This window comes from Tursiops truncatus, chromosome 7 (assembly GCF_011762595.2).
Source record: "Tursiops truncatus isolate mTurTru1 chromosome 7, mTurTru1.mat.Y, whole genome shotgun sequence".
In the NCBI taxonomy this organism is placed as follows: Eukaryota; Metazoa; Chordata; class Mammalia; order Artiodactyla; family Delphinidae; genus Tursiops; species Tursiops truncatus.
In genome coordinates, this window is record NC_047040.1 from 71,370,139 (window position 1) to 71,389,556 (window position 19,418).

Below are 19,418 nucleotides of genomic sequence, written 5' to 3' on the forward strand. Positions count from 1 at the left end.
ATAAATGACATGCAAATATTTTCTCCCATTTGGTAGATTGTCTTTTTGTTTTGTTGATAGTTTCCTTTGCTGTGCAGAAGCTTTCAGTTTTATATAGGCCAGTTTATTTACTTTTGCTTTTGTTTCTCTTGTCTAAGGAAACATATCCAGAAACATTGCTAACACTGGTGTCAGAGAACACACTGCCTATGTTTTCTTTTAGGAGTTTTATGGTTTTAGGTCTTACATTCAAGTCTTCAATCCATTTTGAGTTGATTTTTTTGTGTGGTACAAGATAATGGTCTAGTTTCTTTCTTTTGTACATGGCTGTCCAGTTTTCCCAATACCATTTATTGAAGAGACTATCCTTCCTCTGTTGTATGTTCTTTGCCCCTTTGTTATAAATCAGTTGTCCATATATTCATGGCTTTATTTCTGGGCTCTCAATTCTGTTCTTTTGATCTATATGTCTGTTTTTCCTGCCAATACTCTACTGTTTTAATTACTATAGCTTTGTGGTAAAATTTGAAATCAGAGAGTGGCTACCTCCAGCTTTGTTCTTCTTTCTCAGGATTGCTTTGGTTATTTGGGGTCTTTTGTGCCTCCAGGTAAATCTTGTTTATATAAAATTTTGTTCTATTCCTGTGAAAAACCTCATGGGGAGAACTTGAGAGTATTGTGTTAAGTGAAATTAGTCAGACGGATAAAGACAAATACTGTACGGTTCCACTCATGTGAACTATTTAAATAAATAAACGAACAACCCAAACCAAACAAAAACAAACACATAGATACTGAGAACAGAGCAATGGTTATCAGAGGGGAAGCAGGGAGAGAAGTGGGTGAAATGGGTAAAAGGGGTCAACTGTGTAGTGAAGGATGGAAACTAAAATTTGGTGGTGAGCACGCTGTAGTGTGTACACAAGTTGAGATATAATGTTGCGCACATGAAACTTCTGTAATGTTATAAACCTGCGTAACCTCAAAAAAAAGTCTGCTGGTCTTTTGTCATGCTTTTTGGCTTAAGCTTTATTCAGACCTCTTTCTTATAGTTTTAACCTTTTCCTGCGTTGTTCGGGACTTAAATAATCAGACGTCTTGAATAGAAATCTGTCAAAGAAGCATAATGGGCTAGTGTTTGGCAATGGAATTCTATTCCAGACCCCGCTGAAATCTTACGAAAAATATTTTTGAGAGTAGACAGGACCAATACATTTAAGTCTCCCAAAATACTGACATTTGGAAACTGATAGCTTCAATGAAGGAAAAAGGTGTCAAAGTGTGACTATCAACACCATACCAAACAATCTAATGATGCCTTTGGAGGAATAAATGTTGCAGGGTTCCTTTATGCATCAGTTTTCTTTAATAACACATAAAAGTGAGAAAATGTGTTGAAGGACCCAGTTTTCCCCTATCCCTGGCCAGACACTCCCCACATTTTTTGCATATCACTAATTTTAGAGGTACAGCCCTTTCTAGTGATCCAAGCTTCTCTTTCACTGTGAGTGTTCTTTAGGGATATCAGTATGCCTAATTATGACTGCCGGTTTCCTAAGACCTAAGAAAGCTGTACTTTAACATCTGGAACATTTCTTGAAGTCCCTGTTAATATTGTGTTCCTTCCCTGAAAACTACCATGTTAAACAGTGGGCTAGGAACAGTGGGGCCCACAAAAGTGAATCAGAGATTTTGTGATCAAAGTGCTTGATCTACTCAGGGAAATAAGAGTTGTACATACGCAGAGGATAGTGGAGAATGTTATTCCTAAAGGACTTCAGGGTTTCGCAGCTACTAGTTAGGTGGGACTAGGGAATTTGCTGACAGAAATAAAGCAGACTCAGCTCTCTTGAAGATAAATCCCATGCAGTCTAAAAGAACTTTCTTTCTCTTTTGTGCCTGCCCTGCACCTAATTAGCTTGTTTCGATTTTGTTTTACTAATACAGGGACCTACGGTGGGGGATTTGGTTTCCTCAGCCTCGCTGGATTCTGTTTGAGAGTCTAATTTCCTATGGCTCTGGGCTTCCCGGGGACCTGTAACCACAGATTCAACCCCAGAGCTCAAAGGAGGACTGAGAGTCCCCAGAGCAGGAACAACACATTTCAGTTCTTTCTAATTTATCTCTGGCCTCAGGGGCTGCTCACTTTGAACTACCTTGATAGTGACCCAAGGCTAGAACACTCCTAGGTCAGGGCCTCTGCTTGCTGTGGCCTTTCTGGTGTTCATCCCAGATGCATGACCATTATGAGGCCCTGCAGTTTCTCATTGTGGGAAGAGGAATAGAAATATAGGGTCATGTCGGAATAGGGGTGTTGGGAACAGTCAAGAACATCTAGCTCATTGGACTCGCCCATTTGATTAGATATAGGAACTTACGCTAGCAATCATCTGATTCTTGATGGCAAAGATGGGCATTGATAGAGTCTCAAATTGGTCAACGCCCTGCCAAACAATCTAATGATGCATTTGGAGGAAATGCATCATAGCTTTCCTTGCCTGGACTCTAGGAAGGAAAAAATCAAGCTCCAAATTGTCCAGGCCATATAAGAAATCCCTGCCCTTTGCATCTGCCAACCAGGGCCTTTAAAATTTATCACACCCACCTGGCACGAGACACATAAAGAGCATTTGAATTTACCAACACAGTCACAATTTTAAAATCTTATGATTCTAGTGAAGAATAAGTCATCATCAATACAGATCACAAATAGAACATTGTGATGAAGTAAACAAGAGCCTGACACCCTCCAAACATCATTTCGTTCCATTGTAAATGTGTACTTGTCATATGCAGGTGAACAATAGGATTATTCATAGGAAGCAGTAGGATTATTCAGACTTCCTGCTGGGGGATATCTGGAAAGTCTTCATGGAAAAGAGGACATTGAACTTGGGATAGATGGGAAGGATTGGTCCTCTATAGTATCCCTGGTTGGATTGGTCCTCTATAGTATCCATGGTTAGAGATGAATGAAAGGAATTCTGAATGTCAGGGTATGGTTGAGTCTGGAGTACCATCAATATGTCATAGTTCCCAGGACTTCTTTAGGAATGCTGGAAAATCAATCACATTTACTAATGAAGAAAGATTTAGATTAGAGTAATTCCTCAAGGTCTTGCTATGCCAGTGCTGGCAGCCTTTGCTTATGCTAACAAGGTGAAAGAAAAGGATAAATCCAGAGTTCCCTTCAACATTCTCCTCAAGCCATCTACCCAAACATCCACCTTCTCCTTCCTTAGTAGAGAGTATCCTTATCATCTATCTCCTTGAGAAAAGTGAGGTGAACCCTTAGTTTGTCACCCTCACACTTACAAATTTATCTATACTGTTATTTCTCCAGCTCGTTCAAGGTTAACTACTTCCTCCAAGCTCATTGTATCCACGTCAACTGTTTCTTCTATCTCTTATACTTTTATCGACACTCTATTAACTCTTCTCCAGTAGGCTATAAACTTGTTTAAACTTCTATCATTAAAAATTTTTTCCCTAGACCCTGAAGCCCTGCCTCTATCTTTCACAGTGAAGCTCCTGGAAAGCACAGTGTATCCTTAAAATTCACTTTTTTTTTTTTTTTTTTTTTTTTTGCTGTACACGGACCTCTCACTGTTTTGGCCTCTCCCGCTGCAGAGCACAGGCTCCGGACGCACAGGCTCAGTGGCCATGGCTCACGGGCCCAGCCGCTCTGCGGCGTGTGGGATCCTCCCGGACCGGGGCATGAACCCGTGTCCCCTGCATCGGCAGGCGGACTCTCAACCACTGCGCCACCAGGGAAGCCCCTACAATTCACTTTTAACCTCACATTTATTCCTCACTGGAGTGATAATTGGGCCTCTGTCCTACCACCCTCTTCCCAGACTCCTGCCCATCCCTTGGATGTTGGTGTCCAGGTTACTGCTCTTGGCCGCTTTTGTCTTTGCTAGTGCTATTTCTGCTTTACCCAGGGATTCTCCTCCACTCCCAGGTGTCAGTTCTGGTGAAGTTACTTGTTTTAGGCATTTGGGTTCTAAAGTGTGAAAGTAAGGCAAAAATTACATATAGTCAAAATTACCCTCAAAGAGCCCTTAAAGTATGGATATGGTTCTCTGCATGCAAATCACACAGATATATCTGATATGTATGATGGAACAAAATCCATACTTTAAGAATTATTTATACTTATGTAATATATATATTATGTAATATAGAATTGTATTTTACATTTATATAGAGAGATACATGAATTATATATATAATACTATAATATATCATACAGAATTCTCTGGGAGGAATTGAGAAACTGTTATCATGTGTTTTATTGCTGGGAATATTTCAACAAATTTATAGAGATTCCAACCTGTTAGCTCTTCCTGTTTGTCAACATCATCCTTGTCTTCTGTAGACCATTTCATTAGTTGCTTTATCTCTTCTACCTGGCCTTTAATATCTTCAAATTCTTTGTGATGTCGATAAAGTCTTACCAGGTTCTTGAATAATGGTGTTGACTTCCTTGACAGTGGTGTGAAAATCCTTACAATTGTTCGCACATTCTTTTTTTAATACACATGGCCCCATACAACAAGCATGATTGCATCCATTGCTTGTGAGCATGTGCACATTGAGTGGCATATCAGCACTTAGCTTCTCTATTTAAAGTATTTCTGCTTCTCTTTTTCTTTTGTGCTAATGTCATCTAGTTGTCAAATAATAACTTTGAATGATGTATCTCAACTGTAACACGAGTGTTTGCGTGTGTTTGTGTGTGTGTGTGTGTGTGTGTGTGTGTATGTGTGTGTGTCCCATTCTGTATCTCCAGCCTTAATGTCTCCTCTGGACTCTAGAGTTGTATATCCCTTGCCTAGCTCAGTACATATTTCTGAAACAGTACTGGTTACACTTCACCATTTGGGGATCCATATCTGTGTCCTACTAGATTGAACTCATCATGAGGGCAGGACTTTATCGTTTTGGTTTTTATGTCCTTAGTACCTGGCAAATGATATGTGCTTAACGAATGTAAACTGTCAGTCTGGAATATAATCAGACCTTCAAAACTTAGATATGTAATGGAAACTACTTTTTCTATATCAGTACAAGAGGGTTAAAAGTAGATAGTGAAACATCTACTCTGAGAAAATTCTGTTCTTACTAGAAGAAAGGGAATTGGACAAGCTAATGGGAAAGCAGCAGTGAATTAACTTAGCAGCCTTTGGGTTTCTCAATAGACTGCAGTTTTGTTGCCTCTCACATCATCTGCCTTTGTTGGATAGACAGCCTCCTACAGGGTTCCTGCCTCATAATCAAGGCCTTCAGATATTTTTGCTATTAGTATAAACTTAAGTGTGACTTAGATTATAACAGGTAATTTTGTCACTTTTTAAAAATGTGTAATTCTTACAGAAAAAGAAGGCATTCCAAGAATTTTCTGGATTGGTTTAAATCAGCTGTACTCTGCTAGAGGCTGGGAATGGTCAGACCACAAGCCATTAAACTTTCTCAACTGGGACCCAGGTAATTGCTCCCTCTTCCGCTTACTATGCACAGAGCACAGGCTTCAAAAAAAATAAGAGCTTCCCATCCCCTGAGAGCTTGTACAAATTTCAAACCTTGACAACTCTTATTATGGTTACCTCTCAGAAGAATATTTTTTCCTACACGCTTGTGATTCCATTATAGGCAAGTTGACCCCCAGCATGGGCAACTGAGCATTTGTCCCTAATCTTTAGAGTGACCCTGCATTTTTAGATAGGAGCAGAATGAGCCCCGCTACGTGGCCCAGGAACCATTCTGTGTCCCTGAGAGGACTTGACGTGTCCATGACTGACCCATGTTGTGTTTCATCTGCAGCTTAACTCTGATATGGAAATAGTTCCTCAAACTCTTGGTGTCTTCCACTGCAGCACCCAAGTACTGACAACATAATGGTTATATTTTAATACACAAAGACCTTAAAGAAAATTTTATACTAAATAAACAAACCCTAACTCACTAACTAGCCAAAATGCCTTTTTTCCCCCTGGAAAGAAGGTTTAGATACCTTTTTAAAAAATAAAACCATAGGCTTCTGACAAATGTAGAATGTAAAAGTTAACACTAACTTCAGTACCAAAATATTCTGCATACATATAAGAAAAACAAGTTAAGCACAATAAGATACCAATACATGGGGCATTTTAGTTAATGGAATTTTATAAGTAGTAAATAAATTTTCTATTATCTCAGTAAATAAAATCTTTAAAGAGAATTTAATCTTAAAGCCTTAAAGGCATGGCAGAATCATAAATCGGTATTTTTATTGTGTAGGGTAACTACTGACCACAAGATATGACATGCAAGTTGGTTTGGGGCAGAGGTTTGGTTTTTGGTTTTGTTTTTTAAATTAACTACAACAGATCAGAGTATTCCTGCCCCCCCCCCGCCCCCGCCACATCCTGTATTTAAGAAGACATAGGTAAGCACATGATTGTCCATTGCAGCTTAAACATTTCAATTTAGTTGAAAGTTTTAACTATTTTATGAGTCCCCCTAAAAGCAGAAAATTAGGAATACAAGTTATTTTTTTCTAACCACCACCCTTGCCCCCAACCTTCTTCTTTTAACTCTTTGAAAATCCTGCTGTTCAAGATGTGCCGAGTGCACCTATAATTGACAGATCAAGCTGTGCGAGAATGGATGCCGACTCGGGTCTGTGGCAGAGTTTTTCCTGTGAGGCTCAACTGCCCTACGTCTGCAAGAAACTGTTAAATAACACAGTGGAGTTGACAGGTACCTTTCTCACTTCCTCCAACAAAGAGGTGCCACAATTACAGTTTTGTGAAGTTAAGTGAATCCATTTCAGATACCTGTTTTCCCCTTTCCTTCACCTGATACTGCCAGTGCAGGGGAGTATTTGGTTTTGAACCTGTGGTTAGATATTATCAACTCCACATGAGTAAAGCTTTGGTTTGGTATATGCCCATGAGAAGGCAGAGATATTCTAGATAGGAAATATATTTCTGTTCACAGGTGGCTCTTCTTTCTCTAGAGCAGAGTGGTTTCCCCAGACCAAGAGCATCAGCTTCACCTGTACCTGTAAGAAATGCAAATTTTCAGGACCTACCCCAGATTTACTGAATCAGGAACTCTGAGGGTGGGAACCAGCAATCTGGGGTTTCAAAAGCCTTCCAGGTGATTCTGATACACACTCAAGTTTGAGGGCCACGGCTTTAAGGCCAGGTCTTACATATTACCTACCTCCGTGGGAAGTAAAAAATGATGGACACGGGAATGTTCCCACCCCCTTCCCCACAATGCCCACCCCTTCTTTGCCCACCTCTCTCTCCTTCTTTGCCAGACTAGTTCTTTGTGTTGCTAAGTCAGGTAGAAAGGAGGGGTGCAGATGGACAAAATATGTGCACAGAGGGGTTTTTTTCCAGGGAGTTCGGGGATAAGAGAGACACAGGACAGCTGCAACTTCTGAGCTGCAGAAAAGTTTAAAAGTTTGAAAGAAAAGTCTTTGAAAGAATGGAGAAGAGAAATACCCTACTGTCTTTCACAGCGCCCACCGTATACCTGGTATTTGATTAAATCCTCACTGAATAAGAAAAACTAATACTTAAAACTGGGAGGAGAAGAGGAGGTTTTAAAATGTCTTGCTTTAAGGAATGTTGGGGGAAGAGAATAAAGCATAAAATTTCTTATCATCCAAATAGGAGCATAAAGCTATATTTTAAGTTTAAAAAATAATAGGGGAAAATGAACATTTATCTTCCAAGTTGATTCAAACCAAATTTAGTCCATACGATAAAAGGCATAGCAGAAAAAACAGCACAAATGAAAATAAACCAGGATGACTAATGATAGATCAAATAAATATCCTGTAGTATCAATTGTTAAGTAAATTAAGATGCTTCCACATGATTGAACAGTATGCATTTATTAAAATAACTGTGCCAGCAGGAAAATACAAAAAGCAGAACAAGGGGCTTCCCTGGTGGCGCAGTGGTTGAGAGTCCGCCTGCCGATGCAGGGGACACGGGTTCGTGCCCGGTCCGGGAAGATCCCACATGCCGCAGAGCGGCTGGGCCCGTGAGCCATGACTGCTGAGCCTGCGCGTCTGGAGCCTGTGCTCTACAACGGGAGAGGCCACAACAGTGAGAGGCCCGCCTATCGCAAAAAAAAAAAAAAAAAAAAAGGCAGAACAAAATCATATGCCTACCTATCATTTTAATCTTGTAAAAATATGTATTCATAGAGACAAAGACTAGAATATGAAAATAATTATTTCAAGTTCAATTATGGGTGTTTTTCCCTCTGTTCTTTTATTATAATTGTAAAATATCATAATAATAAGCGCTATTTTAGGACCTTAAAGCTAATTGAGTTATTTTACAAGTGTGAGAAGCTGAACCTGAATTTTATCGTTTAGTAAAAATCAAACTGTCCACATTTTTAAGATGCTATGTTTTCTTATAACAAACATTCCAAGTGGTCCGAATCCATGAAGCCTGAAAAGCCAAACTGTTTTCTAGTTCTTTTAAGAGGGGTAGGTAGAAGTATTTTGTATGGTTTATACCTTGCTCTTTTTCTCTAATCTTTCTTGACCATCACTTGAATGAGTTTTATTATAGTCAAAACAAAGAGTCCCTCATTCCATGGACTGTAGGACCTGCAGAGGGGAGGAAAGAAGAGGTCCAGAGATGCCCTTTTCCTCCAGTGATGCCATTTCTTGGGTGTGAAGTGAATAAATGTTTTATTATGTTCCTTAAATCTCTGCCTGTTCTCTGTTCAACAGTGAGCATTAATGCACATTCCTTTGCTAAGCTGACCATACATGCAAAGGAGGCTCAACTTCATAATCTCTCAAAGTCAGAGACTGGAGGGGAACCTCACAAATCCCATACCCAGGAAGAGATTTGTCAACAACTGGCTTACCCCACACTTTTCTTCTGTCTACTAGGACTAAGGGCAATCCCTCTTTAAATAGTCTGTGGCCAGCCATGTAGCACATTTGTATCCCTTTAAAGTCACATTATTATCTGAATCCCTGCAGTCACTCTTATGATGTTATGTATACCTTAGGCACCACAAAAATGCATGTCACTGATCTGACATCGCATTCTCCAGTTTTCCAGAAGTCTTATGATTCAAGAAAGAAGAATTTGCAATTCAATATTCAGGAATTTAAATATTGATTCAAAATAGATGTGTCTTTACTGGAATATAAATAGCTTCTTTTCCTCCAGATGTTTGGACATACTCAGATACCCGCTGTGATGCAGCAGACTGGCTGCCAAATAATGGATTTTGCTATCTGCTGGTAAATGAAAGCGATTCCTGGGATAAGGCACATATGAAATGCAAAACCTTCAGCAGTGACCTCATCAGCATTCATTCTTTAGCAGATGTGGAGCTGATTGTCACAGAACTCCATAATGGGGGTAAGTTTTTAAGATATCCTCTTTGAGAGGTTTAAAACATTTGAAAGTACCCCCGTTTTCAGATTCTTAGCAAGAATGAAAAGCTTACAGTTTGATCCTGTACATCAGCATGGTCTAATGGAATTTTCTGCAGTGATGGAACCATTCTGTAATCTGTGCTGTCCAATTCAGTAGCCACCAGCCACTTGCGGCTTTTGAGCCCTTGAAATGTAGCTAGGGCGACTGGAGAACTGAATTTTTACTTATTTCATTTTAATTGATTTACAGTTTTAAATAGCCGCATGTAGCTAGCAGCTACCAACCTGACAGTACAACCATTGATTGAATCATTTCCCTCTTCTCATAAGCTAAATGCTGTTTAAATTACTCCCAACACTTAAGTGATGATTGTTTCACTTTTATAATTATTTGAAAGCTGAAAAATGAAGAACGAAACACTAGAGAGCCAGTATTAAGACCTCCTCCTAGGATTCACCCATAGTAATAGTAAGTACTAGATACCTATTCTGTGCCAGCATGGTGCCAGCTGTTTTACCTGGGAAGGCAGTATAGTCATTCCATGGCCGTGATGGACAATATCCTTATTCTAATTGGAATATCTATGACTGTATTTGTAGAGTTTCATTATTTCTCATAAAGCAAGGTTTATCTAAACCAGGTATCAGGAACATCCAGCCTACAGGTCATAGTACAGCTGTTCCACCTGTGTACCCTACCTGTATAAGTGACCTGAAAAGCCCTCATCATCGGGCCTGCCTAACTTATCAATACTTTTACAGGTTAATTAAGAGTACCATTTACTGAATTAAAATTTTAAAAGAAAAAAAATACCGTCAAGGCTCCTAACACCCCATATCAGAATGTAAAACTCAGTAGCGGTGTACATATTGAAGTATGTAATTGAGTAACCAAACAAATAAAACATTTTTCTTTTAGATGCCAAAGAAGAAGTATGGACAGGCCTTAGGAACATAAATACACCAACTCTATTTCAGTGGTCAGATGGTACTGAAGTTACTCTGACCTATTGGGATGAGAATGAGCCACATGTTCCCTACAATAAGACTCCCAACTGTGTTTCCTATTTAGGAAAGGTAGGAAACCTCCTCAAGTTTATTTATATCCTTATTGTTATACCTGAAAATCTAATAATAATAATAAGATGACTTTGGTTGGGATATTTGTGTTTAAGCTGGGAAAGAAAATAAAAGGTAAAAACACTGTAGACTGTCTTTCCAGTAGCTGCTGAGAAAAGGTAAATAAAGCAATTACTAAAGAAGCAATCCAATTCCTGTCTGAGAGTATCTTCTCTGGTGTGAAACAGATCAAGAGAATCCCTTTAGAGCTCAGATTCTTGTGCCAGATTGCTTCTGAGAAGCTGCTTTCTCTCAGTACCACCAGTGTGATATTTAGCAGGTAGCCACAATGTGACCTGGAAAATCCCATCTTCTCATGTTCAGATCAAAGTAAGCCAACTTTAAGAACTGAAAAACTATTGTTAAAAAATTAGGTCTGACTTTGTTCAGAGACTATCTTACTCCTATAGAATGCATAAATGTTTACTGAGCATGCTTTGGACTTTCAGAAGAGTCCAAAATAAACTATTGAGCCGAAAGGACATACGTATCTCTATATTTTTGTTTGTAGCACTTTCCTGTGGACTCCTAATTGTTTGGGAGGCCAGTCGTGTCACTCAGACTTCTAGAGAGACTTAAGTGGAAGCCATAAATGGTAGGGCTATTTAGAAGTGTTTCAATAGTAAAGATGTTTTTAGAAAGGTGTAAAGCTAAATTTAGAAGGGTGTCCCATTTAATGCTCCATTTAAAAGGGTACACAGGATATCTTTAAAAGAGTATCAAAGATAGAAATGAGGTCCCATAGGCCAGAGTGAACTGATGGCTGATCTAGACAGCTTCCAACATTCAAAACTGACCCGCATCACAATTGACTTACTAAAATTTAATTCAAAGAAAGCAGAGTGACTTAAGCAAAATCAATGTTAAGGAGCACATTTGAAAGCTGGAACTTTGACGTCTAGACTGAAGTAGAGTTGGCAGAATCTTTTGATTCTAAATTCTTAGGGAGTAGCTGTTCTAATCACCATCATCATCTTAAATATGAGGAAACTCAGACAGGGAGATTAGGTGACCTGCCCCAAATTTTCTTTTGTTTGTTTGTTTGTTTAACATCTTTATTGGAGTATAATTGCTTTACAATGGTGTGTTAGTTTCTGCTTTATAACAAAGTCAATCAGCTATACATATACATATATCCCCATATCTCCTCCCTCTTGAGTCTCCCTCCCACCCTCCCTATCTCACCCCTTAGGTGGTCACAAAGCACTGAGCTGATCTCCCTGTGCTATGTGGCTGCTTCCCACTAGCTAGCTATTTTACATTTGGTAGTGTATATATGTCCATGCCACTCTCTCACTTCATCCCAGCTTACTCCTCCCTCTCCCTTTGTCCTCAAGTCCATTCTCTACATCTGCATCTTTATTCCTGTCCTGCCCCTAGGTTCTTCAGAACCATTTTTTTTCTTTAGATTCCATATATATGTGTTAGCATACGGTATTTGTTTTTCTCTTTCTGACTTACTTCACTCTGTATGACAGTCTCTAGGTCCATCCACCTCACTACAAATAACTCAATTTCATTTCTTTTTATGGCTGAGTAATATTCCATTGTATATATGTCCCACATCTTCTTTATCCATTCATCTGTCGATGGACACTTAGGTTGCTTCCATGTCCTGGCTATCGTTGCCCCAATGTTTTTTAACCTGTGGACAAACTGGCTGTGTCATATGGAAGAGGACTAGAACTCTGGCAACTCTGTGGGCTGGGTTCTTCTCTCTTCAACTTCTGTATAGTGTCCTTTGGTGGTTTTATTGTCACTCTTATAAGAAAATGAAATTCATCCCCACTGTGACCTTGAGGTGATGCTGAAATAACAGGCTTCCAGGTTTGTTGGGTAGCATTTTCTAGGAGTATGTTCTCAGATTTAATCATTCATTTATATTCCTTTCCTCCCCCTCCCTTTCCTCCTCCCCCTCTCCCTCCCTGATAGTTGTGGGAAGAAACTATCTTGATTTAAGATAAGAGTTCAATTCTAAATGTGTGGCAAATAATTTCTCTTGTGGGAAAAATTATTTTCTGTTTTTTAAAAGCTAGGTCAGTGGAAGGTCCAATCATGTGAAGAGAAACTTAAATATGTATGTAAGAAAAAGGGAGAAAAATTGAATGATACAAGATCTGATAAGATGTGTCCTCCAGATGAGGTATGTAAAACCCCTGTGGAAATTTTTCTAGGCAATATTATACCTTCTTGGTTAGATATGGTAGTTGAGACTTAAATACTTTAGACTTGGAAAATAGAAGAAATTACTAGGTTCTGTTCATTTATACGTTAGAGCAAGCCAGAAGGTGGTGAATCATAGATATCGGCACTCTTACAGAAGAAGAAAGAGTTATAGGAAAACTAATTATCTATTCATGAATTTCTATAAAAATGTATATGATTATATCCTCAACGCTAATTTTTTACTTCTCTTACTTGTATTATTCTTATTCAAAAATAATTGAACTAACAACTGTTATACTCTTATGATGAGCTAGGCATTAGGGGTAAAGAAAGTTAAGACATTCCTTCTGTCTGACACAGGCTCACAGGCTTATGGAGGTTTTCTATGAAATTGTATCCCACTCTCATCATGTGTTTAAATTCCCTGTCCATGTCCTTAATTTCCCTTAGTTGTAAGATGTTACTTATGTAACAGAAACTGGCTTGTTATCAAGTGCAGAAGACAGTGTGATATTTTTCCTCTGATTTAGGGCTGGAAGAGACATGGAGAAGCCTGTTACAAGATTTACAAGGATGAGGTCCCCTTTGGAACCAACTGCAATCTGACTGTAACTAGCAGGTGTGAACTTTTAACTCTGGGTTCCTTTGCTAAATAATCTTCCTAAAAAAAGTGCGTCTTCAATTTATATAGTATTTCAGTCACTGTAAAAAACACCTACTAATTTGACTCTCATTTTGTAGATTTGAGCAAGAATACCTGAATGATATGATTAAAAAGTATACTAAGTCTCCAGAAAAATACTTCTGGACTGGCCTGAGAGATACAGATGCAAGTGGAGAGTATAGTTGGGGAAGTGCTGGTGGAATAAAGCGGGCTGTAACCTTTTCCAACTGGAATTTTCTTGAGCCAGGTGAGTGCCTTAGCCTTGAAAGCAGTAGAATACAGTGACTTGTGAAAGGCAGCATTCCTCCCAAATCTGTTCTTCACATACCTTTGAAATACGAAGGAGATGATGATTTTCAGGACTAGAGTCTGTCTACGGAACCATAAATAGAAGCAGCGACTATGTCTTCCCTATGAAATCCTCGGCAATTACCCAATAAAAGCTAGAAAACTCAGTTCTCAGAAACCACCATCTAATGGCACAGAGCTAGAAGCATCAGTGTGAGTTTGTTATCTTTTCCACATAGTCTCAAACAGAACCTAGAAGCTTCATTGAGGAGCACTTTACATTTTCACCTCTCTGCTTCTTAACTTCTTTCTGCAAAATTGAATGTGTTTATTTCTATTATTCTCAATGGGTGAGAATTAAGGAGGCAATGTATTATAGGTATTATTTTTTCTGAAAGGTAGTTTATCCTTCTTTAGCCTAAAGCGTTGACCATAATTAGTCATAGAATCAGAACATTTGAGCCAGAAAAGGCCTCAGAAGGCCCTTCTGATTTTAGAGTTGAGAAAACAGAGGCTTAGAAAGGTGACTTACTTGACGAAGGTTACCTGGTTATTGAATTGCTAAAATCCAGATCTGATTTCTAATTCAATGCTTTTTAGAGGACTTTCGCTTTTTATGAGACAGCATTCGACTTTTCTTCCTTTGAATTATTTATGTTTTCTTATGTTTGTATAATGGAATCATGAAGACCATTTTTATAACATAGAAATTGGAACATGTGAATGTGTAGTTAAACACACTGTTTGAAATAGAGAATGCCCACAAAATTTGTAATACATGATCATCAGTATAAATATGAGTGGTATTGATAATAACAAGGTCATCTTTTTACTTGTAGAAGATGGAGGATGCAGATGCTAATCCTGGTTAAATTTCATCTTAAATTAGAATGTTCTAAAATACAAAATACATGATTTCTTTTATAGACACTCAGACATTTTAGAGTCAGTGTCACATTCTTCATGGATAAACCTCAGTGGTTGGGGGCAGGGGTGCTTAGGAAGTAGCTGTAATAGCTATTCTCTCAGTCTGTAGCCAGAAAGACTGCCTGTAAGTCCTCTTTACCATTATTACTCCCAGATTCAGCCAGTTTGGTTTGCATTGGGCAAGCCATGGATAGGGGGTAGAATAAGAGAAAATAGCACACCCATCCAGGGTAACACAGCATTATTTTTCCCAGTTCCTTGTTCCTCTTGCTGTCCTTGTATAATGAGACATGAGACCATATGGCTTCTCTGTGTGATGGAATGGAAGTTGTCCTTATTACTTTGCAATGTATGTTCTTCTTGTCCTCTGTGCATTTTCAGCAGTGTGATGTAATGGGAAAGGGAGCATGGCATTTTGCCAGACAAATCTGGGTTCAAGTTCTGACTCCTCCACTCACTAACTATGATTGTGGGCAAGTCACTAATTCTTCATCTGGAAATGGATCTGACAATACAAACTATCTTTTAATGTTGTAGGGAGTAAATAAAATTCTGGCTGCCATAAAATTAATAGTAAACAAATGTATATTACCACACACCTCCTTCTACCTTTATGGTACCAGCTCTTCCTTTGGATCTGAATCTGAGAGTCTTGTTTTGAGGTTTACTAAGTTGTTTAAAAACTGTTGAAAGCTGTTAGGTGAATATGAACGATTTAGACTGTTCTGAGCATCATAGTGGTTTAGGGTACAGCTCTACACACACACCACCTAGATTCCAATTCTGGATCAGCAACTTTCTCACATGTGACCTTGGACAAATCACTAATCCTCACTGTACCTCAGTGTGACAATAGAATCCACTCTATGTGAGGATCAATTCACTTAATCCTCTTAGAATAGTACGTGGCAAGTAGTAAACACTTCTCTGTATTACTGTCATCATTATTATTGTGAACAACACATTTATTTCCTCCATTTTCTTTCCTATTCTCTCTCCCCACTTTGAATCAAATAAAGTGTGTAGGCACTAGAAAATGTTTGGGCTTTAATTTTTTAATGTTTTTTAAAAATATTTATTTTATTTTTTGGCTGCTGTCGGGTCTTAGTTGCAGTACCTGGGATCTTCATTGAGGCATGCGGGATCATTGTTGTGGTGCACTGGGTTCTCTCTAGTTGTGGCATGCAGGCTTCTCCCTAGTTGTGGCTCACGTGCTCAGTAGTTGCGGTGCACGGTCTTAGTTGCCCCGCAGCATGTGGGATCTTAGTTCCCTGACCAGGGATCGAACCCGCGTCCCCTGCATTGGAAGGTGGATTCTTAACCACTGGACTACCAGGGAAGTCCCTTTAATGTTATTTTTAATTAAACTTTTCTGTTCAACCCCAGCTTCTCCAGGAGGGTGTGTGGCTATGGCTACGGGAAAGTCTCTTGGAAAGTGGGAGGTAAAAGACTGCAGAAGCTTCAGAGCACTTTCAATTTGCAAGAAAATAAGTGAGCACCCTGAGCCTGAAAAAGCAGCCCCCAAGCCTGAAGACCCCTGTCCTGAAGGCTGGCATAGTTTCCCCTCAGGTCTGTCTTGTTATAAGGTAAAGTAATATTCTCATTCAATCCCTCAATGAAGCTATCTGTCTACTCTCCTAGTCCATGTTTTTGTCCAAACTGTGCTCCTTCCCAGACATATACATCACCTCCTGAAGTGTTTGGGAGCACAGAGTCCTTGTCAGGGTATCATTGAACCTCTGGTGTCAGATGACTTATTCCCATATAAATGCATGTGCTACCCAAAAGAGCAGGGCCAGAGCCAGAACTGGCTCTTTCCTAGGGTTCTTTTGTTTTGGGAAATTGGGTGAGCTGCATGCCATGCTAATACTTTGCTTACGATTCTCATATCCCTTTAATTATTGTTGTCAAATGAAGAGTTCTGTCACTTCTTACACGTCAAAAATTTTACTTTAGGGTCCGTGTCAGTCTGGCCTCTAGTTGACACTTTCAACAGGACCTGTTTGTGTCACAGTATATGGGCCTTTACCTATGACTTTATTACACTTCTAAGAGTCCATTTCAGGGGCCCACACATTTGACTGTAATTGACTTTGAACTTATGAATACTTTATGATTATACCAGGAAACAAATTAACATTATATTTTGTTAAGCTATTTCATATAGAAAGAATTGTAAGAAAGAGGAACTGGGAAGAAGCTGAGAGATTCTGCCAAGCACTTGGAGGGCACCTTCCTAGCTTCAGTCATATGGATGAAATAAAGAAATTTCTTCACTTTCTAACAGACCAGTTCAGGTAATACTTTTAGAATGAGATCTTCTCTGTTAAATTTGATGTCCTCTAGGTATTCAGAATTGACATGTTTTATTATCTAAAAGGGTTTTTCAGTACTTTAACAGTCATTCAACATCAAACATTTTTATGTGCAAGACGCTATGAGGGATTCAGAGATGAAGGAGACAGAGACCCCACCCTTTGTGTAGTGTAATAGTGTGCAGCAGTGGGGATAAGAAAAGTATGGTGGAAAAATCTAGAACACGAGTAGGGAGAGGCCATGGGAATTTAGAGGAGGGAGGAAGTGTTTCTGGGAGGTATAATTGGGGAAAATGTTATGAAGAAGGATGGTTCTTAGGAAGTAAGGTAATATTTGAAAGTTAAGATGGGAGAAAAAGCCAGGGAAAGCAGGACATAAGCAAAGGAACTGGGACTAGAATATACAGATATGGTGAAAGAGAAATGAGCCAAAGAACTTAGCTAGAAAATGGAATTTGGGTATAAAATTGAAACACCCTTTCTTGCCAGGGAAGGAGTTTAGTAAGTCAATAGGCAAAAAACAAACAAACAAAAACAAAGTGTGTGTGTGTGTGTGTGTGTGGAGAGAGAGAGAGAGAGAAACAGACAGACAGACAGAGAGACATGGTAGGTAGATGCAGAACAATTAATTATAAGGCTATTACAGCCCAGCTGGTAGAAAACTACATTGAAGAAGGGCAGTAAGATGGGACAGTAAGGAAGTGATCAGAGGTGTAACAAAGATGGAGTCAATAAGCCACTGTGATTTTGATGTTATGTAGAAGGAGGATTCCTGAACAGTTTTCTTGGTGTCCTTAAAGATAATGTGGAGAAATATGGGCAAGGTGTTGCTGCCATAGAGGGAATTTTTTCTGAAGCTTTGGGGACAATCATAGGTATGAGGGGCTTCTACTTCACAATTTATTTTTCCCCTCACTTTTTTTTTTCTTTTTTAAGAGAATGAACTTTTAAATTTATTTATTTATTTATTTTTGGCTGTGTGGGGTCTTAGTTGCAGCATGCGGGATCTTTCATTGCAGCACATGGGCTCTTCGTTGCAGTGCACAGGCTTCTCTCTAGTTGTGGTGCGCCGGCTCCAGAGATCGTGGGTCAGTAGTTGCGGCGCACAGCCTCTGTAGTTGTGGTGCGCGGGCTCCAGACATCGTGGGCTCAGTAGTTGTGGCACACAGCCTCTGTAGTTGTGGTGTGCAGGCTTCAGAGATCGTGGGCTCAGTAGTTGCGGCACACAGGCTCTGTAGTTGTGGCGTGCAGGCTCCAGAATGTGGGGGCTCAGTAGTTGCGGCGCAATGGCATAGTTGCCCCGTGGCATGTGGGATCTTATTTCCCGGACCAGGGATCAAACCTGCATCCCCTGCATTGGAAGGCAGATTCTTAGCCGCTGGACCACGAGGGAAGTCCCTCCCGTCACTTTTTGAATCGAAAAGAAGACCAGAACTTGGGGTTTCCCTGGTGACGCAGTGGTTGAGAGTCCATCTGCCGATGCAGGGGACACGGGTTCGTGCCCCGGTCCGGGAAGATCCCACATGCCACGGAGTGGCTGGGCCCATGAGCCGTGGCCGCTGAGCTTGCGCATCCGGAGCCTGTGCTCCGCAACGGGAGAGGCCACAACAGTGAGAGGCCCGCGTACCGAAAAAAAAAAAAAAGAAGACCAGAACTTGTAAATCAAGGATTCAGGGTATACCAGGCAAAATTATGGAAAAGAAATCACCACCTGGACATACCCTAGTGAATACTTTCCTGATCGTTTTGACTCAAAAAAACAAAGACTTCAAAGAAAAATAGCAAAAATAAAACAGGTACCAAAACACAAAATCCAGCTAGCCTTCTTCTCTAGGACATTAAATATAAGAAGGCATTTTAAAAATTGACATCTAAAGAGTTTTGAACTGGAACATGTGGGCAATGTGTTGATCTTAGTTCCCAGTTGTGTGGTTTTTCATTTGTGAAGATAGTAATTGATAATGCTCCCTACTTGAAAAAAATTTCAGACATATTCCAGTTGAGAGATGAATAAAAATCAAAACACATGAACAGGTATTTTGTTGTTAAAGAATTAGAAGGAAGAATACATAACATAAAAACATAGTCCCAGTCTAAATAATGCAATATATGTAATTATAAAATTACCCTAAATTATCCTAAAGTTAGAATGTAATTATCCTAAATTCTGAAAGAGAAACAAGAATATTTTAATAAAACCAGGTGTTAACTCTGGTTAATACCAGAGTTTATAACTCTGTTTGTAAATAAAAACTGAGATGTAAAGAGATAAAATGATTGTGAAAACTGAAAGTATAATAAATTCTTCATTTTACCTGGAAATCATATTTAGAAACACAGAGTTTGTATTTTTTTAAAACTGTAAAGAGTATGTTCATCTACTGAATATGTAATGAGTGGGGAAAAAAAGGCCCATACAGCAAATTATAAAGGAATAAAATAACAAAGCATAAAGTCCGGCATAAAGAAGATGGCAGAAGACCAAATGTATCCATTATCAGTTATGTTTAAGTCCAAGTTTGCAAATGTGTTCAGTAATGAAACC

General features: G+C 39.3%; 1 protein-coding gene across 2 annotated transcripts in view; it reads left to right on the forward strand.

Moving 5' to 3' along the window:
* LOC101316502 (lymphocyte antigen 75) overlaps window positions 1-19,418 on the forward strand; it is a 131,487-nt gene that overhangs the window by 15,958 nt on the left and 96,111 nt on the right. For both annotated transcript variants that reach the window (XM_019922515.3, XM_019922513.3), the window contains exons 5-13: window positions 5,359-5,469; window positions 6,583-6,723; window positions 9,183-9,377; window positions 10,314-10,471; window positions 12,546-12,656; window positions 13,210-13,298; window positions 13,421-13,590; window positions 15,945-16,144; window positions 16,713-16,855. In XM_019922515.3, coding sequence (XP_019778074.2) covers window positions 5,359-5,469; window positions 6,583-6,723; window positions 9,183-9,377; window positions 10,314-10,471; window positions 12,546-12,656; window positions 13,210-13,298; window positions 13,421-13,590; window positions 15,945-16,144; window positions 16,713-16,855 — 1,318 coding nt within the window. The remainder of the gene's footprint in view (window positions 1-5,358; window positions 5,470-6,582; window positions 6,724-9,182; window positions 9,378-10,313; window positions 10,472-12,545; window positions 12,657-13,209; window positions 13,299-13,420; window positions 13,591-15,944; window positions 16,145-16,712; window positions 16,856-19,418) is intronic.